Source organism: Rhincodon typus, chromosome 36, assembly GCF_021869965.1.
Source record: "Rhincodon typus isolate 14 chromosome 36, sRhiTyp1.1, whole genome shotgun sequence".
NCBI classification, from domain to species: domain Eukaryota; kingdom Metazoa; phylum Chordata; class Chondrichthyes; order Orectolobiformes; family Rhincodontidae; genus Rhincodon; species Rhincodon typus.
Genome location: NC_063367.1, coordinates 12,638,496 through 12,654,017, shown reverse-complemented (window position 1 = coordinate 12,654,017; position 15,522 = coordinate 12,638,496). Strand labels below are relative to the sequence as shown.

Sequence of the window (15,522 nt, the reverse complement as noted above, 5' to 3'; positions counted from 1 at the left end):
TTGGGGGATCCAACTCCACTGAAACTGAATACCTCGCGAATAAAGTGCCTGCCAAACTTGCTTTACAAATTTTGATCTTGCAGAGTGACACCAACAGCGAGAGTTCAAATGCTATACTGGTTCAGGTTACTATGAAGGGTTGGCCTTCTCAACCTCATTCCTTGCCCGAGAGTGGTGACCATCAGGTTAAACTCATTATCCAATGGGGCTATAGCCACTCTCGTAGCATATGCCAAACTTACACTGCAGCCTCGAAAACGACCAAGAGAAATGCAGTGGAAATCTATTAATGGTGGAAATTGAATCACTGACTAGCCTTGAAGCAAAACTGTCTGACCCCAGTTGACTGCAAACATGATGAGCCAGGTTGATGAAAACATTTAAAATGTCACGAACCAAGAGTTTGCTATTTAATAGCGCCTCACCTCACGTAGAGGATCGCTCAGTTCCCCAAGTATATTCTCCTCATCAAACATCTTGCCCTGAAAGCGGTGCTCATAATAATCGTGGATTCGCTGGCGCATGTCAGCTGGCAACTTGTGGAAGGACATATACTGTTCCACTTGCTTGTACTGTGGAAGGGAGAAAGAAAAGGTGAAGTTACTGGACATTAAACATCTTCAGGCAGTTGCCAGTGCAAGACAAATAAAACTTTTAAAGGGCCTGTACTCTGTATCCAAATATATTGGTCATATTTGCAATGGCTAGACCAAAGAAACGTAGCCAAACTAGTGACTTAAGGTCGGAACTCAGCAAATCCAACATTTAACCTTAGATGAAACAGCGTAGAGCTGGAGGAACACAGGAGGCCAGGCAATACTCGGGACCCTTCTTCAGAAATAATAACACCTGGCTAATAACACCTGGGACCAAGTTTCTGCCAGAGGCAATCTGTACATCCACTTAACCAAGCAACCAGAGTGTCTTCATTTCTGAAGAAGGGTCTGACCCGAAAGGTCAGCTTTCCTGTTCCTCTGATGCTGCCTGGTCTGCTGTGTTCATCCAGCTCCACACAGTGTTATCTCAGACTCCAGCATCAGCAGTTCTTACTATCTCCAACCTTTAACCTTGTCACTGCCAATAATGAAGTTCCAACAGGAAGGCAATAAAACCCAATAAACTTGTATGACTGCACTGTGCAAACCACAGGGTCTCCCTGACTTCCAGCAGTTGATGAAAACTCTCCCTCTGGAATGACTTGGCCTCTATTTATGTGGCAGAGACACACAAGTGCTAATGTCTTATCACTGACTCGTGTGGAATTTGTCAACAGTTGGACAGAATTGTACGTGCACACTCACCCAGATACAAGCACATGTTTTAAACTTAGAAAGCCGGAGGGTTGAAAAAACTCTTAGCCCAGCAGGAGTTTCTATGCATCACTTAGTCTGACATTGATGGATGAAACCTGTTCACAACCAGAAAAAGCTCTTTCTCCAGGTCTTAAAGCAACACCCAAAATGCAGAGGTGGCAGTGCTGTAAAGTAAATGATCTATTCAGTGTGGAGTTATCAACATAAATACTTTCACAGCACTCTGGCTGGCCTCAACATGCAAACTGCATACCAATGTATGAACTAGGTGCAGAGTTTCCTCTGCCACTGGATAAGGCTGTGACTATTCTGACTGGGGACTCAAAACCACTTTCTTGCTTATCACCCTTTGACACCCATATTGGTCAAGAATCGATCCAGCCCAGCCTTAAAAATATTCAATGGCCCCTCCTCCACTGCTGTTTGGGGGAAGTGAGACCCACAGATTCATGATAATTTAAGAGTAATAAGTTATCATCAGAGTCATAAATGGAAGCCTCTCTCCTCTATTTTTATTCCCCATCTTGTCAAGGAGATGAGATAAAATTACTTCTCTCAAAGGGTCGTGAATCTGTGGAATTCACTACCGCAGAATGTGTTGGATATTGGGACATTGAGTAAATTGAAGGAGGAGATTGGCAGATTTTTAGTTAGTAATGCATTGAAGGGTTATGGAGAGTGGACAGGAAAGTGGGATGGAGGTCAAGATGAGATCAGCCATGATTGTATTAAATGGCGAAGCAGGCTTGAGGGGCTGAAGGGGCCTACTCCTGCTCCTAGTTCTTATGCCCTTATGTCACAAGGCAGCGAACGACAAGGGTCCTGAGCTAGTTTTATGGCCACAGACAGAGCAGCATTGTTTAAATCGATCATCTATAATTATTAACCACTTGTTGTTATCGCGTTCAGTATCAATGGAGCATCATTGTCTCAAGTGATTCAGGAAGTTATGCTAGTGAATTTTCTGGGAATGCTAAGGCCAACTGATATGTGCAGCTGTCAACATGAAGAAAATATTCAGAGCACAATATGTGAAACATTGGTTGCATTTCCAAGCCAAGAACTGTCAGATTGACACTCAGAAATAGAACTGGTACAGGCACAGCCTGGGCCTCCTACAAAACCACATTGATGCCACACGCAAACTGGAGGAACAACACCTCATTCTCTACCTTGGGAGCCTACAGCCCGATGACCTAAACATGGAATTCACCCGTTTCAAAATGTCCCACCCCTGGCCTCATCCCATGTTCAAACCTTCCTCTTATCCCAGCCTCGTTGACCTGACACAACCTGTCCATCTTTTTCCCCACCTATCTGCCCCGCCCTTCCCACTGACCAACCCCCACTGCCCCTACCTGCATCCACCTATCGCCATCCCACCCACATTCCTCCAGACACACCCCTTCTCCCTCTATTTGTTTCCCAGCTCCCTTCCCCCTCCCCAGACCTGATGAAGGGTCTAGGTCTGAAACATCAACTTTCCTGCTCCTCTGGTGCTGCCTGACCTGCTGTGTTCCTCCAGCTCCACACTGTATTGACTCTGACTCCAGCATCTGCAGTTCCTGCTATCATTGGTACAGGCACAATAGGCCAAATAGCCTCTTTTGTGTTGTAACCACTCTGTGAATCCATAAAACTGTGCCCTCTAGCTTTAGAATCTCCCACAAGGGGAAACTTACTTTTAGCATTTAGCATGAAGTATTTTGAGATATTTCTGGACAAATGTAGTTTTTCTTTAACAAGCCCATTTTTAAACTCGAGGTTAAGATTCATCGATGTATAATCACAGGTAAAACAGGCTCTTGTGGTACAGTCATAGTGTCTTGCCCTCTGGCTAACAAATTCCAGTTTCAAGTCCCACCTGCCACAGAGATCAGTCATATTGTGTCCTAATAATTTTTTTTAAAATTCATTCATGGGATGAAGGCATCAAAGGCAAGGCCAGCATTTACTACCCATTCCTAATTGCCCAGACGACAGTTAAGTCTGAGGGTTGCACATACCTCAAATCTCTAACTGTTAGCCCTACTTGTGCTTCTGTTACCAACTTGCTTGGTTGGTTTTGTTTCATTTTGTGTTTGGAAGTTTTGTAAATTCCTGCTCCTCCTATTATGGCTCATAGAAGGACAAATCCTAACTCGGAAAAGCTACACTCATCAGCAATGTGAGTTATTTGTAAATTAATGGGAACTTAATTGCAAACTGTGACTAGTGTACTATAAAAAAAGAGGCATTCCAAACAAAATTGGGTTTTCCGCCATAACCCACTTATCCTTTGTTTTTTGTTCAGACTCTATGGGGAAATGCAGAAACCATCATCAGGTCAGAAGCCAAAGTAAAGATGACCATTGACTCATTGTTACTCAGTAGTCTATTAGCACGGTGATAGAAAATGTGTTTCTTGGATTTACACAGGTGCTAGTACCTATTGCCAGATCTGTTCGGCCTCTTACTGCATGCAGTTCTGACAGAAACATCACATTTGAAGGTATTATGGAAATATGTTATCAATGCACATCCTCAAACTTGTTCATCTGTAGATTGGGGAAGCCAATTATATTTCATGCCTGCATCCACAATTTGGCATACATTCAGAAGTAAGATGGAGCGTGCCATGATGCAGTGATGATGCCCATTAGCATGTTTCTTAAAGGTATACTGACATACTGTTTCGCTTAAAAGCCCAATCAATATCACCATGAAGGTCTCACATCCTTGACCTCACCTGAGGCATGGTGACCCTCAGGTTAAACCACCATCAGTTATCTCTCTCTAATCAGAGAGCAGACCTATAATCCGCTAGGACAATGGCAAATTTAATTTACTCTTAGAAGTACTGAATTAACTCCATGGAAGGCTGGTATTCCATCACCAAGTCGCCTTTTATTTACACGTGGAAAGTTTTGAATCTGGTAGACCCTCATCAGGGACAGCACCAAGAGTGTCAGAATCTCTGACACTCCTGTTTATTTCTGTCAGCCAGAGCTCTCTGATTGGACCAGATTAACTGCTTCAATCAAGGAACTCATATTCTATGATAACACAGCGTGGAGTTGGAGGAGCACAGCAGGCCAGGCAGCATCAGAGGAGCAGGAAAGTCGATGTTTCGGGTCGGGACCCTTCTTCAGAAAAGGGGGAGGGGGAAGGGAGCTGGGAAATAAATAGAGAGAGGAGACGTGGGACTGGGGAATGTAGGTGGGATGGTGATATGTGAGTGCAGGTAGATAGTGATGGGGATTGCTTAGTAAGGTAGGAGGAGAGTATAGGTGGGAGAGAAGATGGACAGGTTGTGTCAGGTCAAGGAGGCAGGGATGAGAGGGAGGGTTGGTCCTGGGATGAGGCCAGGAGTGGGGAGATTTTGAAACTGGTAAAGTCCACATTGAGACCATCGGGCTGTAGGCTCCCAAGGCAGAATATGAAGTGCTGCTCCTCCAGTTTCCAAGTGGCATCATTGTGACACTGGAAGAGGCCCAGGATGGACATGTCGTCCACGGAGTGGGAGAGGGAGTTGAAATGGTTCATGACCGGAAGGTGTTGTCATTTGTTGCGAACCGAGCGCAGGTGCTGTACAAAGCGGTCTCCGAGCCTCTGCTTGGTCTCACCGATGTAGAGGAGGCCACAGCGGGAGCAGCAGATACAATAGACCACATTGACAGATGTGCAGGTGAACATCTGTTTAATATGGAAAGTTTTCTTGGGGCCTGGGATGGGTGTGATTTGGGGAGGTGTAGGTGCAGGTGTAGCACCTCCTGCGGTTGCAGGGAAAGGTGCTGGGGGTGGTGGGGCTAGTGGGGAGTGTGGAGCGGACGAAGGAGTCGCAGAGAGAGCGGTCCCTACAGAAGGCAGATGGGGTGGGGAGGGAAATATATTTTTGGTTGTGGGTTCAGATTGCAGGTGGTGGAAGTGGCGGAGAATGATATGGAGGTCAGTGGGTGTTATGTGAGGACAAGAGGGATTCTGTCTTTGTTTTTGTTGCGGGGAAGGGATGTGAGGGCAGAGGTGCGGGAAATGCAAGAGATGCGGTCAAGAGTATTTTCGACCACTGAAGGGGGCAAGTTATGTTCCTTGAAATAAGAGAATATCTGGGATGTTCGGGAGTGGAATGCCTCATCTTGGGAGCAGACGCGGCAGAGGCAGAGGAATTGGGAGTAGGGGATCGTGTTCTTACAGGAAGGTGGGTGAGAGGAGGTGTAGTCTAGGTAGTTGTGGGAGTCGGTGGGCTTGAAATAGATATCGGTTTCAAGACAGTCACCAGAGATGGAGACAGAGAGGTCCAGGAAGGAGAGAGAGGTATCAGAGATGGTCCAAGTGAATTTGAGGTTGGGGTGGAGGGTGTTAGTAAAGTTGATAAACTGTTCAAGTTCCTTGTGGGAGCATGAGGCGGCGCCAATACAGTCATCATTGTAGCAGAGGAAGAGATGGGGGATAGTGCCAGTGTAGCTGCAGAAGATGGACTATTCCATATATCCTACGAAGAGGCAGGCATAGCTTGGGCCCATGTGGGTGCCCATAGCCACCCCCTTAGTCTGTCGGAAGTGGGAGGAGTTAAAAGAGAAGTTGTTAACGGTAAGGATGAGGGTGTCGGTGGAAGGGGACTGGTTGGGCCTGCGGGAGGGGAAGAAGCGGAGGGCTTTTAAGCCATCAGCATGGGGAATACACGTGGACAGGGATTCAATGTATTTTATGAGGTCCAGCTGGCTGGCCTTGTTACAATCACTACAATGCTGATGCTCCCCCATCCAAACTCCTCATGATTTTGAACATTTCTATCAAAGCTCCTTCTCAACCTTCACTTCTCCAAAGCAAACACCTTGTTTGAAGCAATTTGGATTGATTTATTATGATCACATGTACCTAGATGCGGTGAAAAGTATTGTATTACGTGCTAACCAGACAAATCATGCATTACGTATGTACATCAGGGTAATAGAACAGAATGCAGAATATAGTGTTACAGCAACAGAGAAAGATCAACTCTAATATATGAGAAGTCTGTTCAAAGACAATTAACAAGTACATAAATAGGAAAGGTTTGGATGGATATGAGCCAGAAGCAGGCAGGTGGGACTAGTTTAGTTGAGATTACATTTGATGTGGACTAGTTGGATCAAAGGGTCTGTTTCAATGCTATATGACTCTATGACTTTATAACAGCGGGGAAGAAGCCGTTCCTAAATCTTTCGGTACATGTTTTCAAACTTTTGTATCTTTTGCCCGATGGAAGAGTGTGGAAGAGAGTGTAACTGGGGCGGGAAAAGTCTTTGATTATGTTGGCTGCTTTTCCGAGACAGCGGGAAATATTGACAGAGTCAATGGAAGGAAGGCTGGTTTACATGATGGAATGGGCTGTGTTTATAATTCTCTGTAACTTCTTGTGGTCTTGGGCTGAGCAATTGCCATACCAAGCTGCAATGCAACCAAATGGATGCTTTCTGTGGTGCATTTTGTGGTCAGTCATTGTGGACATGCTGAATGTCCTTATCCTTCCAAGGAAGTAGAGGTGTTGGTGTGCTTTCTTGACTGTAGATGTGCAAATGTAGCAAGAGTGATGTGTGAACAAACATTTTCACGCATTGAGTATCAGAGTGTGGAATGCACTGCCTGGAAACAGTGTGCAGGCAGATTCAAACGATGTGTTCAAGGGATTTTGGATGAGTATTTGGATAGGAATGGTATACAAGTGTATAGGGAAAAGGCAAGAGATTGGCATACGGTGATAAACTGCTGTAAACATGTTGGGCTGAATGGTCTCCTTCTGTACTGTAACATTTCTGACTTTTTTCAATTTCAGATGCACCAAATCACTATGTAACTCATTGAGCCTTGCTGGCATATGGTGCAAGTTTACGAGAAGACCATTCTTGTTACATAGTGAGTAGCAATAGGCAACTAAACTGAGAGGACACCTTAAACAAGATTGAGTTGCTCTCAGCTGACATCCATCTGCACAAAAGCAACAACAACAACTGTACATATGTAGCAGCCATAAGATATTAATACGACCCAGATCAACATCACATGAGCATCCTCAGGCATTAAAAAAAAGGTGAGTCAGGTAAAAAGATATTCAGTCAGCTGGTGAAAATGGCTAGATCTAAGAGAGAGGAGAGACAGCTATGGAGTTAGAGATAAAAAGATCTATGACAATGAAAATACTGATGGTTTTAGAAAGTGCTGTGGAAATTCAGTAAGTCTGACAACGTCTGTGGAAAGAGAAACAGAGTTAATGTTTCAAGTCCAATGAGTCTTCTTCGGAATGCTGTTGTATTAATTTGGAAAGGTAGCGAGTTTTAGGAAAGGAATGTAGAACTTAGAATGTAGGCAGCTAATGACATGGTCACCAACGTTGGGGCAAAGGAGATTATGGATGCATGACAGGTTCAGTCAGTAGGAATGCAAGAATGTTCAGAGGATTCTAGGAGTGGAAAGGATTACAGAAGATGGGGTGAAACAGATTACCCAGCTGTAATTGTCAGCTCTGCTGTGAAGATGAGGGATTTGAACAGAAGAATTTAAAATTGGAGCTGTTGCTGGCAAATACATTGGTAACAGGTGACTTGCCAGTCAGAGGCTGGGTTCTGTACTCTGATCCTGAGGCTAATTGCCACAAGTACAGCCAGGTGGCTCAGCCCAAACCCAGGGCTATTTGGTCCATTCAGAACTATGTTATGAACAGGAGTAGGCCATTCAGTCCCTTGAGCCTGTTCTGCCATTCCATGAGATCTGTTGTCGAGCTCCATTATATGTGTCTTTGGCCCATATCTGTTTGCTTAATGAAAAAATGATCTATGCCAGATTTAAAATTAACAACTGATTTAGCATTCATTGCGATTTCAGTGTGGATGAGAGTTCCAAGCATCTACTGCCTGAATGGTCTAGATCTAATTCTCAGATTATGCCAAAAATAGAAATTGCTGGAAAAGCTCAGCAAGTCTGGCAGCATGTGTGGAGAGAAATCAGAGTTAATGTTTCAGGTCGAGTGACCCTTCCCCATTTTATGCCCCCTATTTCTAGAATCCCTAACTAATGGAAATAGTTTACCTTTTTCTACCCTGTCTTTTCCTGTTAATGTCAGAAGACTTTGATCAGATCACTCCTTATCCTTTGAAATTCTAGAGAAAACAGGTCTAATTTGTCTAATCTTGCCTATTATTTTCTTAGTGTTCATAGATCAATATGGGAACAAAAAAAATGGTTCCGGAAGGGCACAACATTTGTTTAAAAATTCTTTCATGGGAGATAAGCATTTGATAACATTTGTCACCCCTCCCTAATTGCCCTTAAAACTTTATATGCAAGATGTGCTAATTGAATCCCACAAGATACCTTGATGGGATTTGAACCCATGGCCCAAAAAGCATTAATGCAGGCCCATGAATTACTCTTCTGGTAATATTACCACTACACCAGTGTCTTCCTCCCAGCCATTACTGAACTGTAAATTGCAAAGTGTCATTACTTTGTCAAATCACAACTTGTTTAAGAGCTTTGTAGAGGTAAAACCATCAATAAAACACGCCTCTTCTGAGATAGCATGCTGCTTAGGGTAATTGCTGTGTAACTACAAATGCTCAGATAATGTGTGTGCTTTTAGAGTCTTCACCCCAGGGAAGCCAATCTACAGCTCTAACCAAATTATTATTGTATACAGTCATCCTCTCACTAGCCTCGCTACAACATGCCCAGCAACTAAAGCACTTTTGTAGAACATGCTATTTTCCTGTGTAGTGTGAAAATCTATTGTACAAGGAAGGAAATCACCAGCTTCAAAAAATTAAAGGAGGGCTCATTAATTTCCATGTACTTTTGTTGGAAATTCTTTCTAATAATTGTGTGAACATTCCAAAATCACAATATTCTCCTTTGAGTCAGCTATGGCCGTTCGGGTAGGACTCATGACTGAATCATAAGGCTGTGTAGGTTCAAGTAGGACTCTCAAGTTAGCTCAATTATCTAGGCTGACTCTGCAGTGCAATACTGAGGGAGTGCTGCATTGTCAGAGGTGCCATCTTTGGATGAGGTGTCAAACTGAAGCCCTAACTTCCCTCCCATTTGGTTTGAAACGATTCCTTTGAAATATTTCAAAGAGAAAACGCCCTGTTTCCTGGCCAATAATCCTGCGTTGATCATTATCTCATTATTGTTTGTGGAATCTTGCTCTGCACACATTCTCTATTGCCTTTCCTACATCATAACAGTGACTACACTTCAACGGCTGTGCAAGAGGGAGGGAGTGCTATGCTGTTACGGATAGTATCATTTAGATATGATATTAATCTGAGATTCTCTCTGCCTGCTCATAATATACAGTGTGGAAACAGGCCATTCAGCCCATCTAGTCCATGCTAACCCTCAAAAGAGCATCCTACCCAGACCCACCCTATTCCTGTAGCCCTGCATTTCCCATGCCTAATCCACCTAACCTGCACATCTTTGGACAGTGGGAAGAAACCCAGGTAGACATGGGGTGAAGATGTAAACTCCATACAGTCACCTGTGGATGGAATCAAACCAGCATCCCTGGCACAGTGAGGCAGCAGTGCTAACCACTGAGCCACTGTGCCACCCACTGCTCTGATGGATGCCTGGGATCCAATGGCACTATTTAAAGAGGTTCAGAAAAATGTCTTCATCAATTTGCCTCCCTCCACACTACCCTAAACATATTGGGTGGGCAATCTCTTCATTGCTGTTTGTGGGATATTTTTTAAAACCGTAGTGTTTAGACATCAACTTCGGTCCGTCACACCCTGAAGTGTGCCCTGAACTCAGACTTACTGGTCTAAAGGTAGTGACATTACCACTGCACACCCTCTGTCCATGGTGTTGTTTTGTCATAAACTACTTACCCATTTAGCAAATCATTACAATTAAAAGTGATTGTGTGAAAAGTTCTGTGAGACATTAGGCATGTCGTAATTTGCAACATTACAACTACATAATTACTTGGTTGTCCATAAACAGAAGCACTCCTGGTTTTGTTGCCAGCATTGGAGGGTTTGAGCTATAGGAAGAGCCTGAATAGGCTGGGGCTATTTTTACTGGAGTGTCAGAGGCTGAGGGGTGACCTGATTGCTGTTTATAAAATCATGAAGGGCATAGACAGCATGAATAGCCAAGGTCTTTTTCCCAGGGTGGGCGAGTCCAAAACTAGAGGGCATAGGTTTAAGGTGAGAGAGGAAAGGTATAAAAAGGGATCTAAAGGGCAACTGTTACACGCAGAGGGTGGTGCATGTATGGAATGGGCTGCCAGAGGAAGTGGCGGAGGCTGGTACAATTATAACATTTAAAAGACGTCTGGATGTGTATATGAATAGGAAGGGTTTAGAGGGTTATGGACCAAATGCTGGCCAAATAGGATGAGGTTAATTTAGGATATCTAGTCAGCATGGATGAGTTGGACTGAAGGGTTTGTTTCCGTGATGTATGTCTCTATGACTTTATGACCCTAGTGCAGATTAGGGCAAATGCTAGGGGCCCCGCATTATGGTGGGGAGGAGCACCGTACAGGCACCCGTGAAGAACTGGAACCAGGGTGATAGTGACCTTTGATAAGGTGGGAATGGTACCGTGTGACCTTTCATTACTGACAGACTTAGAGAACTTTCTTTGCAGAATGAAATGAAATGCTGGAGAGGTAGGCAGGAGTGGAGACTTGTAAAGTGCGATTTCCCCTATCCCATTCTACACTGACAGGGACATCTCTATAGATTGTGCTGATCTGTTATGAGGCGATGAAAGGCACTGTATAAATACAATTCTTTCTCTCTCTCGTTCTTTCAGGGTGCCTGCATAAATGCACAAGATCCTATGATAGCAACGTGTGGAAACATTCTGCCAATAATCAAATACAAGAGCATGATGGTGATGGAAATTCAGAGGTCTGGAATAATAATCCGGTGTCATGAGTTCAATTTCCAACATGGTGACCAAGAACTTGAACTCAATTAATAAAATAAATCTGGAATTAAAAATCCAGCAATAGTATTCAGATGAAGATGTTGTTACAATAACCCACAAGGGTCACCCTTATCCTTTGGGGATGGAATCTCAGAATAGCTCATTTGTGATGCTAGACACAAATCAATGTGATTGACTCTGAAATTGCCTGGCAAACCATTCAAAAATGTCACACCCACCATCTCTTTATGAGCAATTGGGATTAACAGTGATGTCTACATCCCAAGAATAAATAATAATAAAAAAAACTTCACAAACAATTGGTTTGATTGCATTTAGATACTTTGTGCAGTTTGGTTTCTGTGGTAGGTAAACTATTCTCTTCTTTTGGGCAGTCGGTCAGAATCATAGATTATTTGCCTTCCACTTTAGTTCAATGGGTTCTAAGATGTTAAATCTAATGCACAAATTGCAGACTCTACAGGGTAAGTTTGGGTGGATAGGTCATTTGGAGGTTTGTACGCTCTCTCAGACACCTTGCTTTCCCAGCGTGCTTGTGATGAAGTCTCTTGATGTGTTTGGTCCCTAACCAAACAAGGGTCCCGACCCGAAACATCAGCTTTCCTGCTCCTCTGATGCTGCCTGGCCAGCTGTGTTCCTCCAGCTCCACACTGTGTTTCTCCATTTTGGCTGGTCATGTGCCAGCATCAACCACTAGGCAGTAAGCATTGGTATTGCTGCAGTATGAAAATGATACTGCAGAGAAGAGCAACCAGTATGATCCAGGGAATAGAAAGATTGAAATATGGAAAGCGATAATGAATAAAAGGTCTGCTCTCATTGATAAAGCATAGATTGAAATCATATGAGAGCTGCTTTTATGATGCTAAATTGACTAGCTGTATCTACTTGTGCAAATGTAGGAGTTATATTCGAGTGATGTTTTCCAGGAGTCGAAGTTAAGGCCAGTTCCTCGGAGCAGTCAACAAGGAAACTGCCTGAGTGGTTGCTGACTGTGGTCCTGATTCCAGCAGAAAGGTACTGTCCTGGGTTATTAATTCTGATTATTTAAATCTGATATGAGGAATTATAAAGAAAAAGTCACCAGAGTGTTCACACCAACCCCACTGCCAAAATGAACATGGGAGAAATGAACACTCCAGAACTTGTGCACAGAAGTTAGTGGTCAACTTATAAGCATATATCAAGGAAGAGGAATTTTTGGTCAAAAGTTCTGGTTCAACTTTTACTTAAGATTAACTATTACTCAAGGTTATATGGTAATATGGACCATGACAAGCTATTTCATCTCACCCAGCACTAGTAGAACCAAAGACCACAGCTTGTGCTTGAAGGGGGTCTACATTCAAAATTAATCTGCAGAAATAATTTCAATGAGCTAGTGGTTGATCTATGGAACAAGCCGCCCAAGTTGATGGTGAAACTAATTAGTAATAATTCACTCAAATTTAATTAGGTAGATTCCTTTTAGAGAATAACATTTTCTGATACAGCATATGAGTAATTTGAAACATGACATGTGGTGAGTGTAGCATTCTTGGGAGGAACACTTGACCTTGTTTCTGTGGCTCCCAAAGCTCTCCGACATTGGGTTTCTCCTTGCGTCATGTCTGGGTTTTCTTGATATGAATCAATTGAGTTTGATCAGTCAACAATCCCATCATTGATGCATCTTGCAACTATGAGGATGGCAGGAGGTGAAACACTTGGATCTCACTTTTCATTTGCTTAATGAAAACCAAAATTTCTAAGGACTTGGGAGGGTGAAAATTGGCTTTCACAGAATTGGAAAGACATATTGGATGCAAAATTGACACAAATCAAGGTCAAAGCAGGTTGAAATAAAAAATATTAAGAACAAATTGATTGTTACCTAAATGCTTGTTGTTATGTGTGGAGGTGCATAAGTTGGGTGCACATAATGGAGTAAGGCACAAAGGTTAGAATTTCAAGTTCTGCCAATTTCTATCTGATAAGAAAAGAGAAATCTGTTGGGTGACCTACTGGAGGTCTTTAAAATTATGAAAGGATTTGGGGCTGTGACTAGGAGCCATAAGCATAAGGCAGTCAGTAATAAATCTAATAGGGAATTGACTTCTTACCCAGAGACTGGAATTGGCAGCCACATGAAGACACTGCTGGTAAACAGGAAGATGAGTTAAGCGGAAACAACAAAAATATTTCAGAGAGAAAGATGCAAAAGAATTTGGCGAAAGGGTTAAATAACAATGGCAATGTGAAGAATGGTAGCAGAGGACATAAAAGGAACATAAAGAACAGCATAAACCAATGGGCCAAATGGTCAGCATATTGATAGAAAAAATTGACAAGAAATAGAGTAATATTATAAAATAATACAAGCATCAACCACATTACGCTGGGAGTACAACTCTTAAATTAACACCTAAATGTCACCATTAAGTCTTGTTATTTGATATGGAAAACGGCCTGAACTTTCCACAATATTGATATGTCATGATCAAATCTTAAACAGGCAATTCCTTCAGTGCCTTGCTGTGGTTTCATCCAACAGCAAAGTCAAATATTTGTGAAACTGTTGTGGGAAATTGATCTTGCTGTTGGACAGTTCAGGTGTTGGCCATTGTCACATCTAAGTTCAAATCTACATGAGGAGGCCTTTCTCTTTGAGTGTTTAATTTCCATTTACACTTCATGGGAGACAGTTAGCTGCACCTTTCTTTGATGGGGTAATGACAGCCTGCCATCTGGGCCAATACACTTCAGGTCAAAGGTGAATTAGCACTAAACAGACACTCTGGTTGAGAGATAGTAAGAACTGCTGATGCTGGAGTCTGAGATAACACAGTGTGGAGCTGGATGAACACAGCAGGCCAAGCAGCATCAGAGGAGCAGGAAGGTTGACGTTTCGGGTCGGACCCTTCTTCAGAAATGAAGACACTCTGGTTGCTTGGTTAAGTGGATGTACAGATTGCCTCTGGCAGAAACTTGGTCCCAGGTGTTATTAGCCAGGTGTCATTATTTCTGAAGAAGGGTCCCGACCCAAAACATCAGTTTTCCTGTTCCTCTGGTGCTGCCTGGCCTCCTGTGTTCCTCTAGCTAAACACTGTATTATCTCAGACACCAGCATCGGTAGTTCTTACTATCTCTGTTATTAGCCAAAGTTTGTTTATCCACCAAAACAAACCATTCACTCAGTTTATTTGTTATTTATGGACTCCTGCTGTGCCATGTCATTTTTCAAACTTACGGCGACTGCAATCTGCACCTCCTGGGGCTGTCCTGAGGGTGGGAAGGCTTTGCATCAATGCATGTTCCTGCTCTTAACACCGAAACTGGTACTGATTTCATTGAAGCAAAAATGTGACAAGGAAGCTTAATCCTCTCCTCCCCAAAGCTTCATAAAATATATCTGCAAGACTAAGTTTCTGAAAATATATCATTTAAAAATCAGCAAACAAAAGAGTGAGGGGGTGAGAATAATTGTACAGCTGAAATTTTTAATTAAAATGATTTGACTTCGATGTTCAGTGATTAATGTAAGAAACTAAAGAAGCTCCAGTATTCTGTTTCTTTCAAGGGATTGTTAGTTTGGTCAGTAATTGTCACCCATTCGTATTTGCACTTGAGGCGATGATGATGAGCCAGCTTCATAAATGGCTGCAGCTGTACCATCTGGTGTAGGGAGGGAGGTCCATGAGTTTGACCCAGTGAGGGAGAAGGAACAGCGATAGAGTTGCAGGTCAGGATGGTGTGTGTCTTGGAAGACAATTTTCAAGGGCTGGCTCTTCCACGTAGCTGCTGTCCTTGTCATTTTAGATGTGGCAGTTGCAGGTTTGGAAGGTGCTTTGGAGCCATGTTCAAGAGGTACTGCAGTGCATCTTGTAAATGGTACACTCTATTGCTGCTACTGCATTGGTGGAGGAGCAGATGAATGGCAAAATGAGTAGAAACACAGTGCTCTATCTAAATGGAGAGAGACTGCAGAAAACATTGGTGCAAAGCGATCTGGGTGTCCTGATATGTGAATTACAACAAAAAAAATGTATACAGATGCAGCAGGTGATTAGAAGGCAAATAGAACACTGGCATTTATCGCAAAGGGAACAGAGTATAAAAATAGTGAAGTTTTACTGCAGCTGTACATAGCATTGGTGAGACCACATCTGTAGTTTTATGTTAGTTTTGCGCATCTTATTTGATAAAAGATATAATTTACCTCAAAGAAAGTTCACTTTACTCATTCCTGGAATGAAGGGCTTAATTTGTGACTGAAGGTTGAACAGATTGGAATTACATCAACTGG

The 15,522-nt window shown here is 42.9% G+C and overlaps 1 protein-coding gene across 1 annotated transcript in view; it reads right to left on the bottom strand.

Moving 5' to 3' along the window:
- Nucleotides 1-15,522, bottom strand: part of hcn4 (hyperpolarization activated cyclic nucleotide-gated potassium channel 4) — a 352,489-nt gene that overhangs the window by 79,829 nt on the left and 257,138 nt on the right. The window contains exon 5 of the mRNA XM_048617159.1: nucleotides 426-572. Coding sequence (XP_048473116.1) covers nucleotides 426-572 — 147 coding nt within the window. The remainder of the gene's footprint in view (nucleotides 1-425; nucleotides 573-15,522) is intronic.